Source organism: Alligator sinensis, unplaced genomic scaffold (genome assembly GCF_000455745.1).
Source record: "Alligator sinensis unplaced genomic scaffold, ASM45574v1 scaffold442_1, whole genome shotgun sequence".
Taxonomy (NCBI): Eukaryota; Metazoa; Chordata; order Crocodylia; family Alligatoridae; genus Alligator; species Alligator sinensis.
Window position 1 is genome coordinate 3,776,371 of NW_005841829.1, and position 21,528 is coordinate 3,797,898.

General features: G+C 42.3%; 1 protein-coding gene across 3 annotated transcripts in view; it reads right to left on the bottom strand.

Annotated features, from left to right (window-relative positions):
* Positions 1-1,527: 1,527 nt before the first annotated feature.
* CAPRIN1 (cell cycle associated protein 1) overlaps positions 1,528-21,528 on the bottom strand; it is a 42,163-nt gene continuing 22,162 nt past the window's right edge. For 2 of the 3 annotated variants that reach the window (XM_025195948.1, XM_025195794.1), the window contains 10 exons: positions 20,529-20,684; positions 20,048-20,156; positions 19,615-19,676; positions 18,967-19,077; positions 18,284-18,433; positions 16,484-16,634; positions 6,351-6,545; positions 5,513-5,613; positions 4,836-4,899; positions 1,528-2,956 (listed from right to left, as the gene is read on the bottom strand). In XM_025195948.1, coding sequence (XP_025051733.1) covers positions 2,892-2,956; positions 4,836-4,899; positions 5,513-5,613; positions 6,351-6,545; positions 16,484-16,634; positions 18,284-18,433; positions 18,967-19,077; positions 19,615-19,676; positions 20,048-20,156; positions 20,529-20,684 — 1,164 coding nt within the window. In that variant the 3' untranslated portion in view covers positions 1,528-2,891. Of the gene's footprint in view, positions 2,957-4,835; positions 4,900-5,512; positions 5,614-6,350; positions 6,546-10,189; positions 10,927-16,483; positions 16,635-18,283; positions 18,434-18,966; positions 19,078-19,614; positions 19,677-20,047; positions 20,157-20,528; positions 20,685-21,528 lie in introns of those variants that run through there. The other variant, XM_025196012.1, reaches the window with a different exon arrangement.

Below are 21,528 nucleotides of genomic sequence, written 5' to 3' on the forward strand. Positions count from 1 at the left end.
TAACTGAAAAGGCTCCAAATGCTGAAAGGGTTCTAAAATTCTTATGCATGTCTAATCTGAATTTGATCTCATGTTTAAGATGTGTAGCAAACATGAGTTCCAGCTGCCCTTCCTGCAATAAGGCAGGAGAGAATTCTGTCAGCTATGCCAGTATGTAGCCTGTTCTTTTGCTGTGCAGAGCACAAGACCAGTTAGTGGATCTAAGCCCAAATTAGATGAAGGCAAATTTTCAGCAAAGGTTTTACCCCACATCTGTTAAAATTAATGGCCAGCCTGTGTCCCCTACATGCTTGCTTTAGTCCTGGACATGATTGTAGCACATTTATATCATGCAGCAGCATCCAGTTGCAGGGCTACACTACCTATGAAGGTCATTTGATACATAAAAGCTCACAAGATAACACCTCAAGTAAGAAGCCTCACAACTACCCATATTTTATTAGTACATTAAAGTTGTTTTGAAAAGAAATGAATGCAATTTTCCAAGTGGAATATTTTGATCCATTCATTGGTTTTCAATTCACTATGCTGCAAAGTCAGCGTGAAACTACTTAGCTATTAAAGAGTCAATTGGTATGCAATAGAAAAAAAGAAGGAAATAGCTAATTGCCTAACAAATATTTATAAAATAGATGCAGAGAAGAAAAAAAAAAAAATCACAAATCCACCCCATTTTCCTATATCTACTCAACATCAAAAAAATGCTCTTTTAGTTGTTCTTCAACTTTTAAAAAAGACAACAGACAACTGGAGCTACCCTGGTAGCATTTTGCTATACAAATCATAGAATAGTGACTTGTCACTAGACTGTAGTTTATACCATTAAATTACTAGGGAAAATTACCAAAACTGCTGTCCCAAGTACTAGTGCTTTAGCAAGGTGATAGATGTTTACTGTTCCCACATCTTATGGTTTCTTGCAATAACGCAATGATGTAATTAATTTATGCCCTTCATACATGGGTCACAGCAAGGTAAAATTCTCATACAAATAAGCTTGGGACCGCATCTTACAATAAACTGAAGTATGATGGAAAAGGGGTTCTGGCAGTTCAGTCATGATACAAGTATAAACCACATTGAGTGAAAGCAAGACTTTCAGTTTGATACAGGAAATCCAGTACCACTACACTACATGATTAAACAACCCCTCTTAAATTTGTGGTTGCTCCTTATTCTGACCTCTTCTTCCAACATAAATTGATTACTTAAACAATATTAAACATGGCACTCTATAGGTTCAATGTGCTACAGAATGTATCAGTAGTAACACCTCCTCTACAAAGGTAGATATTTATGTATTCTCCCCATTTCAGATAGGGAGACAGGCACAGAGATTAGTGACTTCCCCAAGAATGCATCTACATTTTGCAGTAAAACTGAAATACCATTTAGGATTGTCAAAATCCCAGTCCTCTGCTAAGTCTTCCAAATGATGTTGCCTTGATGAAGAGAAAAGCTGCCACAGATAAGAAAAAAAATTCCCAAGTAACCCAATTAATGTGTATTAAATGAGAGAACCAGAACTATTGGAAAAATTTAGTAGCAAGAAGGCTTACACAAATCTGTAAGTTTTATCAGAAAAAAAGCTTATGAAATGTCCAACCCCAATGTATTAAGTTTACATCAGTCACTGAAAACTAGTGTTCCAGGATACAATTTTTATAAACATGTTTTATTTGTCTTGCTTATACCATTAGATTTGTAACTGCTGGCTGTCATTTCCCTTAAAAGGGGAAATCAATCCAAACACATACTGGTGCTTTTCAAAAGATAGCAATTAAAAGGGCAGCAGCAGCGGGCATTTGAGATTTCTTAAAACCTTCAAGGCTGCAGGAAAGACGAAAGGACATGTGACCAAAAGTGTTATGATTATCCATTAGCGACTTCCATTGGTACCAGTTATTTAGGTGATAATACAGCAAGGTCAAGTATTAGTGACAGACAATGTGCAAGTCATAAGGAATGATATAGTATACCAATCCTTACAAAAGTCATTGCTATCAAAATAAACTTAAAATGTGTCCCAAAAAAGATATCTAAATACTTCACATCAAATATACAGGTGGTCATCCAGATTATATCCCATATTTGTTGCAAAGATTTTTTGAAATGCCAATCAAAGCTAATTGTTTCTTGGGGTTTTGTTGTTGGTTTGTTTGGTTGTTTTTTGTTGGGTGTTTTGTTTTTTTTACAAAGAAACGTTTACACAATTCTATCAGCAGTTACACAAGCAATTTATATATCCTTAGCCAAAGTAAACTGGTTCAAGTGGAGAGTGCTGTAGCTAAGGGAGTTTCTTGTTTGTTTAATCAAAAGCTGGTTGTCAGCTTATTTTCTAGTTAGGGATTTCTGCACCATTATGCAAACTGTTCAGTGCTTCAACTTAACAAGAAAAAGATGAAATGCAGTTGCTCAGCCAAACCACACTTCACTTCTTCCATCCGCCTTTCATGGGAAAGTTTAATTTTGCCAACTGCCATCAGAGTAAAATCTTTAGAAATTTTCAGATTTTATCCAAATTTGTTCCATTACTATTGAATTTCAGAAGTGAGTCAGTCTTGCTTTTTCCTGCCACTTCAGTTAATGATGGAAATTTAATCACCCTGAAATTGCCTTTTTGCTTTACTCATAGCAAGGGTGAGGAATCTGAATCTCATGTGCAAGGCTCAAGATGATGCTTAGGACAGAACATGCAGAGTAAACGTTGTTTCTTTCCATATCCAGGTAATATAAAGCTGACAATTGTAGTCCTGTCATGGGTAATGAAAATAGTCCCTTTACAATGAACTTCCTGCAAGGGAGAACAAATAGATAATAACTCTTCTGGTAACATGTATGGTACACTGGCCAGTGTGTTTTTGGCGTTTAATGTAATCCTGTGAATTATTTTAATTCACTTGCTGAGCATTCATTTGAGGCATTCCTCTGTTGGGTCTTGGGGGCCCTCCACGACCTAGAAAATAAAGAGAGCACTTAATTTTAGATCAAACCAAACAGTTTTAGAACTCAAAGGGATCAATTTCAAGAACTCTGTTTGGAATTCATATTAACATTAATGCATGCTAAATATCTACATTAATATTAATGTATGCCTTTTAGTATCAATGCATGTTCAATATTCCTATCCATCCAAAACAGATGCATATGCAACTAATGAATCTTCTAATGTAAATTCTTAGGATGTCTGCCTTGACATTTTTTCATGGCATTACTCAGAACTTTGCTAAATAACTTAGATTCCAATGAAATCCCGCCCCCCCAATCAATTCAATATCCCAGTAACAAATGACAACTGCTAAAGCGTCACTCACCCCCATATTAACAGGAAAATAAATCCAACATTAATTAAACTAAAGTTAAGCTACTTTACTAGCTGTTGGTTAGTATTTTAGAGGAATACCAGGCTTAAAACAATTAAACTAAGATTCCTTCTTATAAATACCAACCAGCCAGCTAGTAACTTTGCTCTCACTTTCCTGTTCATTCACCGCAAGCTACGTTGAAGTCTCAACTGCAATCTGAAAAAAAATCGATCAGAATGTACTGCTCATTTAGAGATATATATTTTTAAAGCTAGTACAGCTATTCCTCGCTTAACATCGTAGTTACATTCTTGAAAAATGTGACTAAGCAAAACGATGTTAAGCGAATCCAATTACATCACAGGCAGTGGCCAAATAAGGTTATAACTGAACAACGTGCAACTTTAAACGAGCATGTTCTCTAATAGATCAGTGACGTAATAATGAAACAACATTAATCAGGGCGACGTTAAGTGAGGAGTACCTCTATGTCCATTGTAAGTCAATCCACCTTACAACTAAATACTTACTGGCATTTTTCTGAGCCCCAACATTCCTACTTTTATAACTGTATCTTCCATATGTATGTAAAGTTCTAACTCCATGACAATCTAATACCATCTCAGTCCCCGCTCCCAAAAGAATTTATTAGGCTTCCTTATGACAACACATACAGATATTTGCATAATTAAATTTAAGCAGCAGAAAAAGTAAACAACACAGTTATTACCCAAAGACTATTGAAAAAAAAATTATGAAAACACTGGGAATGCCATTAAAATTCAAAGGCAGAAAAAATAAAAATCAGTTTAAGTTCAATTTCAGTTACTTGATAATAATTTAAGCTCACATATAAACAAGCAACTCCAATGCGTTACTATTTTTTAGCTCAGACCCAAAAGAACCTCACAATGGGCAACTAGAAAGACAGGGACAGAGTCATTAAATAGATTTTTATAGAGGGGAGAAAACATGCATCTCTACTTTTAAAATATTAAATAATCTATTAATTTTTCCACAGGATCTAGGAATAGAATGACAAGCAGAGTTTATGAAGACCAAAAAAACCAACTCTGCAATAGGCTGCAAATAATGCAAAGTACTTTTATTGAAATTCAAAAAGAAATAGCAACATATACTTTCAGAAGTCACAGGAAATTTCAAAAGTAGAAAAAGTGCCTGGTGTCAAAATTCTAGCAAGTCCTGTCTGCCAAAACTAACACTTCAAGTTTACAGCACTAAAACGGTTAAGATAAAGCTTTCCAAAAATATATGTTCAGTGCTTCGTAAAAACAAAGGCAACTGGATAGTTCTGATGAAAAGACATTGGTCTGCCAAAGAATATTCTGTCCAACAGCCAACAAACTAACTCCTTCTAACAAAGGTTTGAGGAAAAGTTTAAACACGTTTTTGAATTGCAGCCTATTAGTTGAACGTTATTATTATTTTTAAAAATCCACAACTATCTAGAGGGTGAATTAGAAAATCCAATTCAGCAGAGTTAAGAACACATCAACACTTGAGAATTACCTCGAGGGGCTCCCCGAGGTCCATTCTGTCCAGAGCCACGTTTGAAATTCTGTTGATACCCATCCTAAAGAAAGTGCGGGAAAGTAAATTAAGGTCTCATCAAGGTGAACTCTTTTGTAACTCCTCAGGAAGGTAAATATTTACCAGTAAAAATATTAAATTTGTTAAATATGAAAGAGCATTACAAATAATCCAATCATATTTTGATGAAGTGACGAGTTTGGGCACCATCAACATATAGCTTTGTACTACTTTTCATGAAATCCTGGTCTTGTGATGAAGAAAAATCAATTGTTTTCAGCACCCAGTGAGAATACCTTCCTATTGCTGCACTGCTCTAAAGGCTTGCCCCTGGGTAAATAAACTAATCTGGCAATTTTTTGAAGCTCATGAGGTACAATGGTGGACACAACACCTTTATGTTCAAATCCCAGCGTGAATTTAATACTGTCAGTCTGGAAGGTCAGGGTGAATTTTTGTTTCACTGGTTGCAATTTGTGGCTGAACATTTTTAGTTATCTTTTTGATAACATGTCAAGATAATAGTTCATCTAATGATGATGATGAAGACATGATTGACATGCTCTTTAAAGATAGAGAGAGTGAGCACAAAAAAGTGTCTTTATTAAATTAAGCAATTTTTTCAGTCCTAGAATTTCAGTTCAACTTTGGCTTACCCTCTGGTAGTTGGGATAGTCTCGTGGAGTGTTGAACTGGGGCTGTGTGTAACCACTGTTTGGAGTGTTGGAGAATGAAGGGCGATAGCCATCGTAACCTCCTAAGAAATACAATACAAATAGTTAATAAAGGGAAAACAGCTCTTTTTTGAGTACACATAACAAAACCCACTAACAGGATTTATTCAGTATTCGGAATATTTAAAGGTTTCTCAAATCCATAGATATCACAAATATTTGTATTAATAGCAACACAATTGTGTGCCTTACATAATCTCATTAAGACATCTGGAAAGGTGGCATTTAATACTTTCTCCAATATTTTTTAGTAAGCATGGCTCAAATCAAATGCAAGCATAAACATTTCTCTCACAACCAGACTAAAAAGGAAAGAAAAATCAAAGAGCTAGTATTCTAGCCTTCAATTGAAAGTTGCAGTGTTGAGTAGGCCTACTATTATTTTTTGTGCACTTGTAAGTCCTCAGGGAAAAACTATGAACTTCCTACATTTGTAAAATGCCCAGCCCTTTTGGTTTATTACTGAAATATTTAACACTTCATTTGGTATTTTACAAATGTATTGTCACGACCAGAAAATGATAAAAGTAGGTATCTTGCAAGATATTATCATTTTAATCAGGGCTGTACAACTTCCACGTGGCTGGGGGCTGCAAGACTGCCAGGCCCACACTGCGTGCAAACCAGGCAAGTGTTGCATGGGCCTAACCTATTAAATGATATAGGATCTTAGTGCTAAAGACCCTTAGTATCCTGTACTACTGGGCGGCGGGGGGAGAATGATGGAGTCTCAAAAAGTATACTTATTTATTTTATTTACCTCGAAACCCATTGGCCGGTCCCCTGTATCCATTCATTAAGCCTCTAGCACCACGTGATCCACCACGAGACACTCCCCGGCTGTTATAATAAGGCTGACTGTTACGTGGGAATCCAGTATTTTGTTGTGGAGGCTGCTGGTGGTTACCTGCCACTTGATGAGACTGGTCTGGGGAACTGTGGTAGGTGCCAACCACTATAAAGAAACAAAAATGGAAGCATCAACAAGAGCATGTATTTCTCTTGTTCCCCAAAGACTCAAAAGAATACCAATCTAATGCAATGTACACTACTTCAAGTACTATCAAGTAGCGTTTGCTGCTTATCTATCTAGAGCAAGGGTGGGCAATTATTTCAGGTGGAAGGCCGCTTAACAAGGTTTGGTGAGTTTTTAAGGGCTGCATGGGTAGCCCTACCCCATGGTTGCCATCTTGGGACCAAAAGTCCAGCCCCTAACCCCTAACCTTTGCCAACAGAAGTCCCTCTCCTTGCCCTCCAGAAATACTCCTTTTGGCAGTGTGGTTCCCATCTTAGAACCAGAAAAAAGTCAAATCATATGCTGAAGATCAAATGCCTAACAGAAAGTATTTTAATTTTATTACAAAAAATATTTTTGTCATGATTTGTATTTGTGTACTGTATATAGAGACGATTGCATAGCAACTCAAACATAAATTCTTAGTTTTGTATGTTGTGTGTGGGGGCATGTGTGTGTATTGTGAGGTGCGGGGGCTTCGTGAGGGGGTGTGGCTGTGTGGAGGGGTAATAGGGTTATGTTTGTGGTGTATGTATATGTGGGGGAGCGTGGATGCATAGTGTGGGTGTGTGGGGTGCAAGTAGTGTTCTGCATTTTCAGGTTTTATAAAAAAAAAAAAAATCCTGGAACTTTTCGGGGTTTATCTTCCAAACATAAAAACCAGGTTGAAATCTGGATAAAAGGAAGAAAAGGGGGAAAAAAGTTTATATCGGGGAAAATAAAAATACATTCTTGTGGCGGGGAGGGAGGAAGGGAGTAAGGCTGGAACTAGGGAAAGGGTAGAGGGAGGGGTGTGGCACAGCCCATCAGCAGCTCCCGGGGCTGCAGCAGGAAGCAAAGCAGGGGTAAGTGTCAGTGGGTGCGGGGCGGGGGGGGCATGGCTCTTGCTGTTACGCATACACTGGGAGGGCTGCACCAGGCTCTTCCCAGGGGGTGCATGGCCCTGGATCCATGTGCAGGACGAGAGCAGGCTGCCACTGCAGTGCCCACGGTGGCACTGGGTTCTTCCTGGCGCATGGCATTGCACCCCGCCACGTTCTTCCCTGGATGCGTTCATACTCCTCCCCACTGCTGCAGCACTTGCTGCCAGGCTGCCCTGATGTTTAGGGGGAGGAGGGAGTGGTGCGCAGCCGGATGTGGGGGTGGGAACCCAACTCGGGCACCAGCACATCTCACCCCACCCGGGGTCAGAACTGGGAGCCCTGTGGGCCTGTGCAGAGCAGCTGGGTGCAGCACCCACCGCAGGGAGTGGGGCCAGGCTCTCCCACCTGCTCCCCCAGCAGGGCTCGCAGCTCCCAGCACTCGGAGCAGGGCTGCAGCCAGAGCTGCTGGGGTGCAGCTGGGACCCGTCCACCCTAGAAGCAATTCCTGCAGCCCCTCCCAGGGTCACAGCTGGGAGCCCAGCACCCCCCAGGCAGTGGTTCCAGCTACCCTCCCCCGGCCCCCACATGGCCACTACCATTTCTCCCTCTCCCTCCCCTGCCAGAAACCTGTGCCTCAGGTAACCGGCACTTTTACTTTACCGCACCCCTGCATTCTGGTTGACAGGGATGTTACTTTACCCGGTAAAATATTATTGAGTGAACTGAAAACTGGGTGTAAGTCAGTAAAAACCAAATAACTTGGAAAAAAAAAATTAGGCAATTTATTGGTGAAATTTGGTAAAAACCGAAAATGCAGAACACTAGGTGTGAGGGAAGATGGGGGAACCCCCACCCCCCAGTCTCGTCCTCACATGACACAGCAGCAACAGGCAAAGAGTGCTCGGGGTGCTGGCTCTGGCCAGTGCTGCACATCACAGCGACAATCACCTCTAGTGCTGGTGCTCCCCGCCATGCAGCCCCCACACTTGTGTGGCATCAGAGGGAAGCCCCATGTGCTGTACCCTGCAGCCCCCACACTTGTGTGGCATCAGAGGGAAGCCCCATGTGCTGTACCCCACTGCCTTCCCCATGCCCTGCTGCGTAGGTTGTACAACTCTGCGGAGAAGGCAGTAGGCTACTGCACATGGTGCTTCCCTCCGTTGCCATGCAAGTGTTGGGGTTGAAATTTTTTTTCTCTGGAAAATTTTCCAATGCAATAAATAGAATCTGATCTGATTTGGCATGTTTATTTGACTTATATTTAGGAAACAAATGTAAAAAAGTACCCCCATGTTAATTTTATGTCCCAATAGTCACAAGTATTTGAACTGAAATATTTGATTAGGAAAAAATTAGATACAGCACACTTAATGTGGTTTAAATGTTATATTCAAACAAATTCAAAGCTTTATGTGGAAAGAAATTATTTTTATTGAATACTTGTAAACATGCAAATACAATACACAATAGCATGTATTTCCCTTACATTGCTTGTTTAAATTTAAGAAAAAAAAATGAAGGCACTGAAAACTATTGACACACTAATTTTAGCACATCCAAAGAAGTGTGCATGATATGCTGTGGTTGTCCCCTCATCTGCTTCAACGGAGTTTAACTCTCTTCCACTGAGGTCATTGCAGCACCTCCAGTTTCAGTGTCACTATCCGTCGAATCACCTTCACTACTTATTATTTCCATTTCTGAATCGGATCGAGGCAAATCTGGTTCAGAACTACTTGAACCACATTCTCTTTCACTAAAGGATAGTTTTACCAGTGAGTCAATGGGCAAGGGCAACTTATTGTCACACTGCATCTTCTTCATTAATTGTGCTTCGCACTGATTCTCCAGAATCAAGAGATTTTGAGAAATAAAAACAAGCTTAGTGGTGCATTCCTTTGTTAGTCTAGTCCTCTTTTCTGTCGTGATTGAGCTGAAAGCCGTCCAGTTCCGTTCACAAGTTGTGTTGGTGGAATGCTTAGGATCCATAGAGCAATCCTAGACAACAGTTGGGTGTTACAGTATCCCTTCCACCATGTGAGAGGAGACATTCTCTGCTGCCCGACAAACGATGTCTTTTCTCTGAAGCTTTTCTTTTGGGCAGTACTCGGTAATGTCTGTCATCATGGCTATGTTGTCAATGTTGGGGACCTCGTTAGCTACTTCCATAATTGTATCAAGAGCAATAGATAATTCATCTTCTGATAAATGTTGTTCTCTGTATTGAAGATCCAAAACATTTGCTGCCAGATGAACTGGATGAGAGCAAAACTCAGATCTCTTAGTAAACATTTGTTTTACTTCTTTTTTGGATAGGGATGAGGAACGCAAAAGCTTAATTAGATTTTCATTCAGTTGGCTGAATATCTCTGAAATATTTGAGAGACTTGGTGCATCTCCTTCAAGTTTCTTGATAGCCACTGAAACTGGTAGTAGCAAACTGAATGCTCCTTGAACTCGAACCCAAACACACAGTTGTGGAGAATATGCTTCCGAATGTTCACGGGAATAATCTGGGATACTGTGTCATCTATTGAAGCACACTGCAAACAGTTCTTTGTGCACGGCAAACTATGTAAACACTTTGTAGCAGAGCCCCATCTAGTTTCTCTTAGCAATTAGAAGTGCACTTTCCTTCCCCTGCTTCTCTTTCTGTAATTTCTTCAAAGTCTGATTAGCAACATGATGATTACTGAATACCTTCACAATCGCTTTGCAGTTTGCCAATACTGTCTTCATTGTATTCACACTATGTCCTTTGCTAAAAGATTCAACCCATGAGCAAGACAGCCAAATACTATTAAATGAGGATACTTTGCCTTTAATATTTGCCATGCAGTTTTCATGTTACTCACATGATCAGTTATACAAGGGCTGGTACCCTGGAGGGACCTGCACTTTCAATCTCTTCACTCAGTAATTTGAGCTATGCATTCACCTGTATGATGAGAAGATTTGGTAACAATTGCTTTTAGAAATATTGGTTCAGGTGTTGCTAACAATGTTCAATAAAGGATAGCCTTGTATATCAGTCCATCAATCTGACGTAAGAGTCAGTGACTGTGCTCGACCAATCCTCTGAATAGCCATTCTTTGAACTCTGTTATACTCTCCAAGAGACAATGGGATAAGCAATAACATGATGGTAACTTATACAATGGACAAATTAGTTTGTAATGTTCCTTCCAGTATTGATTTTCAGTTATGGAAAGAGGTATACCACTTGCAACTATAGCTCGAGCTAATGTCTCATCTGATTTTTCCTGAACTTCTTTTGACATTTTGTCCACAAAGCTTGATAAAAAGCTTGACTGTCTTGAACAGCTACTCATGGTGGATCGCATATACGGTGACAGTGATCTTCAAAGCAAGGATCCTGCTTCTTCCCCCAGACCTGGAAGCTCAACATTTTCATTTTCCATTTTTTGCAGATCTATTTCACTCAAGCTACCAAGTTCCTGCAACAAAAGGGGGAAAAGATTTTTATTTTAGCCTATTCTAGTCTGGTGTCATCCATCAGAAGAAGTGGCAGGGAGCTTGCCCCCACCCCCTGCCAGAAAAAAACACTCTGCTGCTCAACTTGCTGCTCAGTTGCCTTGGGACTGCAGAACTAAAGGGAAGCATAGTCCTCTGGCCGATGGCAGAGGCCAGACTAAGCTCACTGCTGGGTTGAAATAGATAACTATTTATCTATTATGTAATTTTTTAAAAAAGTACTGTTAAGCCTAAGGTACTTTGGGTGCTTAGTGTAAACAGAAAAGCAGGATACAAATATTTTAAATGGATAAAAAAATAACTAAATAAATAATAGTCCAGAGTTGCATTAACAACTTTTAAAATTATAATGTTTTAAAACAATATAGATGGTAGTCTAGACTATGCTAGCCTGCGTGTTGTTTAACATATTAATTTGTTTACTTACATAGGATTCCCGAAGTAGTCTTTTCTCAGACGATGTTATTCCACCACTTGGTTGTATTAGCTTTCTCTATATGGCTTGTACTCTTTCAGGACAGTTTCTAAATACTATTAAATATGTCTTCATTCTTGTTGCGTTGTTAGCATACTCCTGCCCGCAATATTTACATCTACCAACTTTTCTTCATTCCTTCAGTGACTTGAACTTCACTATAATGATGCCACACACTAGTTTTTTTTCTGATTAGGCATTATTATGACTACTTGAAACCAAAAGCACTAAAAAACTAACAGATATTATGTAAACACTTCCAATTTCCCCAATTCAAGAAAAGAAATGAGACACTGCTCTGTGCGTTTGCTGAACTGAACGTGAAACAAAAATTAATCACTTTTAGTTTTGGTCATGCTTTCACTTGCAGTCTGAGAATAAGAATTTTATAAGAATAATAAGAAAATAAGAATTTTAGCTTTGGTTTTGATTTGACCTGCACAGCCAACTGGGTGAATTCATAACTTGATTTTTGGTTTGGATTATTAGGTGAGTGTATTTACCCTCCTATTTACAAATGAATAAAACATACATGTACTCTCTCCCACACTTCCTACGGAGAATCACCTGAAAAACATTATTTTCCAGAAAGTGTTCCACCCCACATCTCTGCTCTGGTGCCATGCAAGTACAGGGGCTGCACATGCAGGGAGGTAAGAGAGGCAGCCCAGCTGGGCTGTGCCCCTCACCCCTATGTGCAGCACTGACTGGAGCTGCGCAGTGACTAGGGTGCCTGCTGCTGCCGCCAGCCAGGGCTGTGCGCAATGGGGGGAGTTTGTGGCGGGGTCCCCACACCCCTATACCCTGCCCACCAGAGGTATACCGGGCACAGGCTGTGTGCTGCCGCCAGCCCCAGTCCCACACTCCTGCCTAGCTGCAGCTCCCCCTCCACCCCCACCGCTTTCCTACCTGGTGCTAAGAGCAAGCAGGTCCCCTGGTGCCTGCCTGCAGGGGATGGAGCTGCACCAACCAAGCACTGAGACTGTCCCTGTTTATGTCTCCATCTCCTCCAAGCGATGTGTCCCCACCTAAGTCCAGCCCTGTCCCAAGAGCAGCACTGAGCCTGGTGCTGCTCGCAGGGGACGGGGCTGGGCTCAGCTGGCACAGCTGCAACCCGTGAGCGGCACTGCCTGGGTCACATCCAGTGCAACTCACAGGGGATGGGGCTACACCAGCTGAGCACCAAGTCCTCCCTCATGCCTGCAAGCCAGGTGTGAGTGGCACCTGGCTTGCAGGGGATGGAGCCATGCCACCCAAGCACTGAGCCTGGCCTGGTCTGCCTTGAACTGTGCTGCCAAACGCCAAGCCCAGTGCCACTCACAGGGGATGGGCTGGACTCAGCTGGTGCTGCCTCATCGCATGCGAGCGGCAGTGGTGTAGCCCAGAAAGCGCTGCTTGTAGGGAATGGGGCCACGCCAGCTGAGCACTGAGGCCAGCCCCATGCCCGATTCTTTTATGTGGCACTGTGTAGAGACCGAGTTTGATTTTTAAGACCCCAAAATTGAGCTTCAAAACCCAACGTATACACCATGAAATACAGTACATGGTAAAGCACGAGTCTTTTGGTTTTGGATCATATCATGCATAGATTGTACTAAGTAGGTGCTAAAGTTCTGCTTAAAAGCCTGTTTATGGAGTACCTGTGCCAAAATTTGCAGGCGTTTCAAAAAAGGTAAAATGCATCATTTCTGGGTGAACTAAGTCTATAGATACTATGTGCAAATTGCTACAGCTATATTTATCTTAAAATCAGTTTTTTCAAATTTGTTCCTCACTTACATGTGCTCAGGGAGAGCAGAGTCTGACAGAAAGAAATGGAAGGGAATGCTGGGGAAAGAACTTGAAGAAGGGAGGGCAGCAAAGGTGCTACCTGACCTCCCAGATTTGTTTTGCCTGTTGTAGCAGTGGGAGGTTGACAAATTGAAGACAAACCTCCAAAAATTAGATTCTATGCTTACTAGGCAATTGCCCATCAAGAATGGCGGGCGGCGCGCGTGGGAACAGAGGCCTGCGCCCCTTCCCCCACCTGCCTCGGGCCAGGGCTGGGCTGCTCCCCTCCATGTTGCTTCAGCCCAGGACCAGGACTGCTCCCTGCCTCCCCCCACCACTTCGGGTCAGGGCCTGCAACCGCAGCGGCGCACAGCTACTAGTAACCCCCCTTCCTATTCTCCTACCTCCCCTGTCCCCTCCCCTCCCTCCCAGATGCTGGGGGGTGCTGGTCCCCGATTCCAAGGAGCAGACTGGGGGGAGCAAGGCCAGCATGCTCCGGTCCCCGTTGTCCCCCTCTGCCTGCAAGGGGCTTCAGTCATGGCGGCGCACCGCTGTCTGTCCAGTGCACTCTGATTGGCTGCCGAGACAGCCAATCAGAACACGAATAAAGTGTTACAGACAGACAGATTTAGGCTTTTATAACATTAGAATGTATGCATTTATAGAATCTAATTATTGGGGGGTTGTCTTATATTTGAATAAATACAGTATTTGAATGCATGTAAGCAGCCTGTGTTAGGCCCTTAGCAGACATTCATTTAATGGTGCAATGGGACCTGTTCCCTGACCCTAATAAATGTGCTTCCTGCCACATATGGAAAGTCGTGTCACTACTACTTGCCAGTGCAGGAAGAATCCAGGATCATGATTGTAAACTTCCCCTGCACTGGCACGTTAAAAGTCATGTGCCTCGTTAGCCAATTCAGTCTTGGGACTGGCACATACAATCATCTGATTGGGGGTCCCAGCCCCGGGACTGCAGAGCCAGCTGGAGAAACCAGTGTGGTCCTGGAGAGCTGTCAACCAAGTCCCACCATGCAGCTGGCATCAGGCTTCATGGGAGTGGACCCTGCCACACATTCAGTTTAAGATGCAATGGAAATGAGCCATAAAATTATTATACATATTTTACAGAATAAATTTGTGGATGATTTCACATTTCGTTGTGCCATTAAATTGCCTGAAGGTGTGCCTGGGTTACTACTGAAGATGCAAGTACTGTAACATATCTCAGGTGTAGCTATACTGAGTGATGGAGGGATTACAGGAAACACATTAGTAGAGTGCAACTGCAATATGTAAAGGTCTGGAGAATTCAGACCCCTCTGGATAAGACTGAGCCCCACTACCACACATGCCTATCTATCCTGAGATCCAGTAGACCTCAATTTCAGTGCTGAATCCTACAGGCATATAAACAAAACTTGCCGGGGACAATCAGAAATGAGGTGGTATATAAGTGACTGCTGGGGGGCAGGGGAATGGTGGAGGTTGTTCCCAACCAAAGTACGGTCATCTTGGCAGCCAAGATGACAGAAGAAGGACCCAGCCAGCCAGCAGGCCTCCTCAGCCAGGCACCGTCCTGAGACACTGCCAAAGGCCAACACTAAGCACTGCCCATCTCTTTAACATTGTCCTTCAGTGGCAATTTGAGGAGGGAAAGGAGGCTCTTTTACTTCTGTTAAGGTTTTTTTTTTAAACTTAATGTTGTGGGGGGGGTATGTTTTCACTGGAGGGAGGGAGGGGGGGCAGTGAGGAGGTAGCCATAGCCCCTCTGTAGGAAAGGGGGGTGTTGGGCTTTGCACAGTGAGGGGCTCTGGAATCAGGAGCTCCCCCCATGCTGCCAAGCAGAGAAGCAGCAGCCACAGGAGCACAAAGAAACGGTGGTGACTGGATCCTAACATCTGCCCTCCTCTGACCCAAACTGGGTCGTTCTAGTCCACAACCCAAAAGGGTTGGTATACTTGGTCATTAGCATGTAATAAGTTACTTATTGGAGTCTGGTACCTTCTGTTGCTGAATAAAGACACTAGAGGGACCAGCTTACAGCACAGTCGCATGAATTCTTGATTAGACAGCTTAACAGTACATTGACGTGTGTCCCATCACATACTTTTCTATACATCCTTCTTATCAGGCCTTTTCAGCCATGTCCCAACTTCAAACAAACCTCCTCCCACTAATAAGGCAGAGGCATGGACCTTGAATTTGTATTTACTGGTTTGTATGGGTTTAAGCCTGCATTATCACCAGGATACCCTCAGATCCCTGGTCACCTGGGCAGAAAAGGAAGCCCAACATCAATGTACACAGGAAAATAAAGTGTGGATCAAAAATCTCCTTCACATCCAATTCTCCCCTCTTTCTCCACGCAACATAATCCTATACACTTCCTTTCCCCACATCCAACCTCCTTATTTCTGGCTGCCAGAAAATATGTGCATGGGTATTGTTTCCTAAAAAAAAATCTTTCAGGACTGTCTATAGTTTAGATTTGTGCTAAATGTAGCTTGACTGACTGACTGACTGACAGACTGACAGACTGACAGACAGACAGACAGACAGACAGACAGACAGACAGACAGACAGACAGACAGACAGACAGACAGACAGACAGACAGACAGACAGACAGACAGACAGCAACACAGACAGACAGACAGACAGACAGACAGACAGACAGACAGACAGACAGACAGACAGTTAAACTAGCTTAACCTTTTCAATTCAGAACTACTTCAATTTTGTTTCCCCAAAAGGGACCTGCATGTCATTTACTGGCTGGGTTAAGTACTGAATAACAGATCAGTATGGGAATAATCAGATCATGATGCAGACTCACAATGTGTGCACAAAATTTTCATAGAATCTATGAAGCCTGCCTTCCTTCTTTGCGGAAAAGGGAGACCTATTTCTTGAAGAATACCTAACATTTGGATAAAGTAAATCCCTCTCTTTCCAGGAGGATGCACCAAAATACAGAACAATGCAAGCAAACACATGAATTTTAAAGCACCTGTGTATTACCAACAATAAATACAATAGAACTAGCATTTCAGTATATTTGCTGCAAAGTTTTAAGGGCACAGCATAGATTGAGAGAAGCACACACATTCTTAAAATGCTTTCAGATTCTACCCAAGAAGTCACTAAGAGCCATAGACACAAACACTTTTCAGTTTACAGCCTGAACACCCTTGGTAGGTATTTGATATATTATAATCTGCCACTTAACACCTTACTTCTTGTCTAACAGCTTTATCTAAAGTAAGTTTACCTGTCTGGAGCTGTTCTTGCTGTAGTTCTGATTGTTCTACTTGGTGAGGTTGATTGGAGAAACTCTGGTTGTAACTGGCCTGGTACTGATTTTGTTGTTTAAGGGTTTCTGGCTCATTGACGGGAGGAACAGGTGCATTCATATTGAACACCTATAGTGTTAATGGAACAACAACATAAAAAAAAAATATATATAGCTGGGGAACAACAACAACATAAAAAAAAAATATATATAGCTGGCTGGTTCAATTCTGCCTTTAAAAAAAAAAAATCCACACTTCTTACTTACCTTGTGCATGTAATAAAAGACCAGGTACGCTTGGGTCTCTCTTTTGCAAATTTGATGTGTGTGAATTCACTTATATGTGATGACCTTATTTATGCCAGAAATTCGCATTGTGCAAGAAAAATCCGATCTTATGCGAAGTCAGCTGGCAATGAGCTCCCTGCAGGCTGGCAGAGTTCCAGCCTGCAGGGAGCTGGGAGCAAGTGGAAGGAAGGCGATGGGACAGGGGGCATCACGTGCACATACAGTACATGCACGTGGCCCCAAGTAGCCTCGAGGGCAGCTCCAGCAGGTAAGTGGGGGAGAAGAGGGGGATTAAGGTCCCTGCAAGGAGGGAGTGGGGCAGGGCTGGGGCTGCTCTCCAGCCAGGTGGTGCTTGGGGCCCAGGGCAGAGCCTCCAGCGGCTCATCAGGGGAGGGGGAGGACCAGCTCCCCGCTGCACACTTCCAAGGGAAAGGGGTGGATGCATGGGTGCCATGGGCCCTGGCCCCGAACCTGGGCCTGGCTTGGCTCCTCTCCCTGCCTGGTTCCCAGAGCCTAGCACCCCACTGCCCTGGCCACATGCCTCCCATGGCACAGTGCTGTGCCACTCAAACAGTGGCAGGCACAGGAGACATGTCCCCAAGGCAGCACAGGACAAGCAGATACCCATTCCCTGCTGCCCTGCCTCAGGTGCCTCTCCAGCCCTGTGGGCATGACCTGGCACAATTGGAAACAGCAGGGCTGCGTGGAGAGGCTAGGAGCTCCCTGCTACACTGGGTCACGCCCGCCGGGCTGTGGAGGTTCAGGGGCAAGGAAGCAGGGAGCAGCGGGGCTGAGTAGAGAAGGTGCTCACCCCATGCTACAAGCAGCAGCTTGCGCAGCAGGCACATTGCCAAGTTGGTGCGAAATGAGCACCTTCTCCATGCGGCCCTTCTGTTCCCTGCCCTGGGTGCCTCCACAGCCCAGTGGGCACGACCCAGCGCAGCACGGAGCTCGTAGCTTCTCTGTGCAGCCCCACTGTTGCCAGCCACACTGAGTCATGCTCACTGGGCTGGAGAGGCACCCAGGGAAGGGAAGCAGGGCAGAGCCAGGAGTGGCAAGCACCTGGTGTTCCCTGCCATCCTGTTTCCCTCCCCTTGGTGCTTCTCAAGCGCACCCTGTACGGCCCTGACGGCACACCCCCTGCACGTGCCGCTGCCTGCAGCGCAGAGCTCGCAGCTTCTCTGCACAGCAGTTATTGTATTGCATGATTACTGGTTGAATTTGTAATGGGGGGGGCGGGGGGGAAGGGAGGGCAAGAGAGACAGTAGAGTGAGGCTGGTATGTATCCCTATTAATTACATGTAATAATGGATTCGCTTTATGCAAATTCACTTTATGTGAGGTTTTTTTGGAATACAATCCTCACACAGAGAGAGACCCAAGTGTAACAAGTACGACGAAGCAATTACACAACCAATTCCAGTCATAGTGGCAACCAAAAGAGGTTTTAACCAAGAGCAAGTGGATTCAGTATTAAGTTTTGGTACTTACCGTTTGCATGGATTGGAATGGTGCTGCATTAACATTAATTCCACTGCTATGCAAAGGTTTGCTAGACCCAGTCTGGAATACTTGAGGCTGGGATACAGTGGGAATTGATGAAGATGCTGGTGTCTGGTCTGCACTTAAAGACATTGAAGCCTATCAATGGAAATAAAGTGCATCTTAGCAACTCTTGACTAATACAAAGCATTTGATGTCACATTACCCTGGTACAAATTATAGGTGGGGTCTAAAAAAATGTTTCTACTGATAAACAGATGACTCCTACTTTAACTGAGCTATTACCAATATCTGTAACACACAAGGACAAAAGAGCCTGAACAGAATTAAAAGCAAGCTCATCTGACATGCACTAGACAAGGTCAATAACATGTTCTTCCTTCTTCAATGCATACATGTGCATGAGCTAGATTTGTTCTTCCACAAGGTGGTAGACTGACAACAATTACTATTCCTCAGCTAACAGATAACCCAGTTTAATATCAATATCTGACCAAAGATGACTGAAGCTATAAACAGGGTGAAATGAAGAGCCCCTATCATTTGATACCTAAAATTAGTATTTTAAAATTATGAAACTATCTTCAAAAGGGATAAACACTAGCCTTTTCCAGACCTGAAGACTGAGCTAGTACAGGGTTTCCACAGCAAGATGAAATCATACAACTTGCCTGAAGCTGGTCAATTGATTCTTTCTGTGGCCGCTGCTCTGTTGCATGAGAAGGCTGATACATGGGCTGCGATGCTGTGTAGCCCTCACTTGTTGAAGAAACCAAAGGGACCTGCCAGAAAAAAAAAGAAAGAAAAAATATAGCATAAGTTCCTTCAAGTTCCACTAAACACACACAATCAGGCAGAACTTGCGCTTGTGATAAATATCCTGTTAAGAAATCCAATAACGCTGTAATTTATCACATATAAACTTGTACATTTCCCTTGAAAAACAGGTGGGGAAAATTGGGGTGAGCATTATATGCAAGGAAAAGGGCTCTCTACTTGTATGGTAGAAAATATGGTAGAGGGAAGAGGGGACAGGGAGTGGTCTCTCTGTTAATTATTGCTGCTCTGAGAGCCATGGCAATTACTGCTATGTCCACAGCCTGCCCCGTCAATGGAAAAAACTTTCTTTTTAGTTCAACCCTAATCTAGTTTAGACACACCAAAAGTGAAGAAGCAGCCAAGACACTTATAAATGTAATAAAAGTCTTAAATGGAAGAACAAAAGATTTCTGATCAACTCCTTACAAACCAATACTCAACAATTAAAGGAAACAAATCCAACTCAAGATGTAGCAAATATTTACTGAGAATATTCTTACCTGCGTAGCTTCCGGCTGCACAGGAACCTGGGTAGGCTGGGCAAGTCTTGATTCAGCATGAACTGCAAACATAGTGATTTGATTACATAAATTAGTGTTTCAGAGAGACCCTACACAGTATTAATAAAGCAGTGTACCACCCTACCAATTAAGTTGCCTGACACCTAATATTTGATGACACTGTTTTCCTGTTCTTACAACTTTGCCTAACTTTAAACAGTTAGTTGGCTATTTTCCTTGCTGTGCATCTGTCTGAGTCTAAGTTACTTTATAAAATTGAAGCTGTTGTTTCAGAGAACAAAGCTAAGGCAAAACCTATCATGTCCGCCCCCCCCCAATTTTAAACTTTACAGACAGCAAGACTTGAGGCATTTCTAGTTTACGTTTTGCAAGCCTCCCCCAAGATGCAGTTTTATGATTTACCATTACAAACCTGGAGGGCAAACTATTTGCGGCATGTCCAAATTTTGTGCTGGATTCATGGGCTGTGCTGATACAATGGCAGGATCAAGAGCCTGATTCTCAAACTCCAGCATGGAGTCCTACAAGAAAAAAACAAAATTCAAACTTTTAATACATTTCTGAGTGCCTAAATTATAGATCTGTGAGCAAAGGGATTAGGTCCAAAATTAAGATTGCTAGACTTGTACAAAATATTTAAATTTAATTAAGATATGAAAAATTCCTGCAGCATAACCCCCAAATTACAGATTTTAGCTGACAACTATAAGGCATAAGTCACTGAGCAGCTGAAAGCTGCCAAACTAAATGAAGAGCAAAATGCAAGCAGCTAATCTGCACCTTACTATTTGGCTCAGTTAAATATATAACAAGTTTTTCTGCATGTCTTAGTAATTTAAGTAATTTTCTTCATTGTTTCTTAAACTAACTGACATCATGGAGCAACTACACACCTGCATGAAGTTATATGGGCCTTGCATCTGTGCCATGAGATCCTGTACTCGCTGCCTCCTAACAATAGGGTCTGCTTGAGCCACAGAAGCAAGTGTATGGGGTTCAGGAACAGGAGGTGAAGTAGCCTGTGTTTGTTGTTGGAGTGAATTTACAACCTAGCAAGAGAAACGAGAATCAACTCAGTTACAGCTACACGCAGGTTGAAACAATATCACATAAAAATAAGTAAAATATTGACAGCTTTATTGAAAAAGGACTCGTACATGCTGATAAATAAAGACTTGGTGGAGAGTCATTCTGTATCCTTCTACGATCATGCTAGCAATGGAGCTCCTATTACTTATAGATTGCCTACACTGGTGATTAAACCACACTTTTTGAACATTTCCATTGCTTTTATCAGACAACTATTTACTAAATAACGATATTGTGATAAAAGCTTTAGTAACTTTAAACATTATCCAGTACCTCCATGAGATTATACTACTTTGCTGGCAGAATAAATGCAAGACATTGTTTATATTATTTGTTTGTTGAACAGACTTAGAGGGTTTGTCTACACTTGTGAACTGACTAAAATTCACTAAAGTTAGCATTCTTGAATAATTATTCCAGAATCACTTTCTATACAAGCACCTTTGTCTGTGTTTTCTTCCAAAGTTAATTAATTCACTAAATCAGAAATTAACATTCAATTTTGGAATAGCAGTAGCAATCCAAGGAGCAATTCCAGAATAACTACTCTGGAATAGCTACTTCGATGAATTTACAAGTGATGAAAAACCCCTTTGATTTGATTTACATCAAGAGATTTCCAGTCTCTGAACAGACACCAAAATATTTTGAGAATGGAACAGAGGTGCAGTTAAGCCATTTAAGTTTCGAGATTCAAGTTACAATGGTCAAGCAGCAGGCTCAAATCTGCTCTGCAGCCAAAACAAACAAAAGCATACAATGAATGTATGCTCCGTGTATGCTCATGTATCTCCACCATACTTG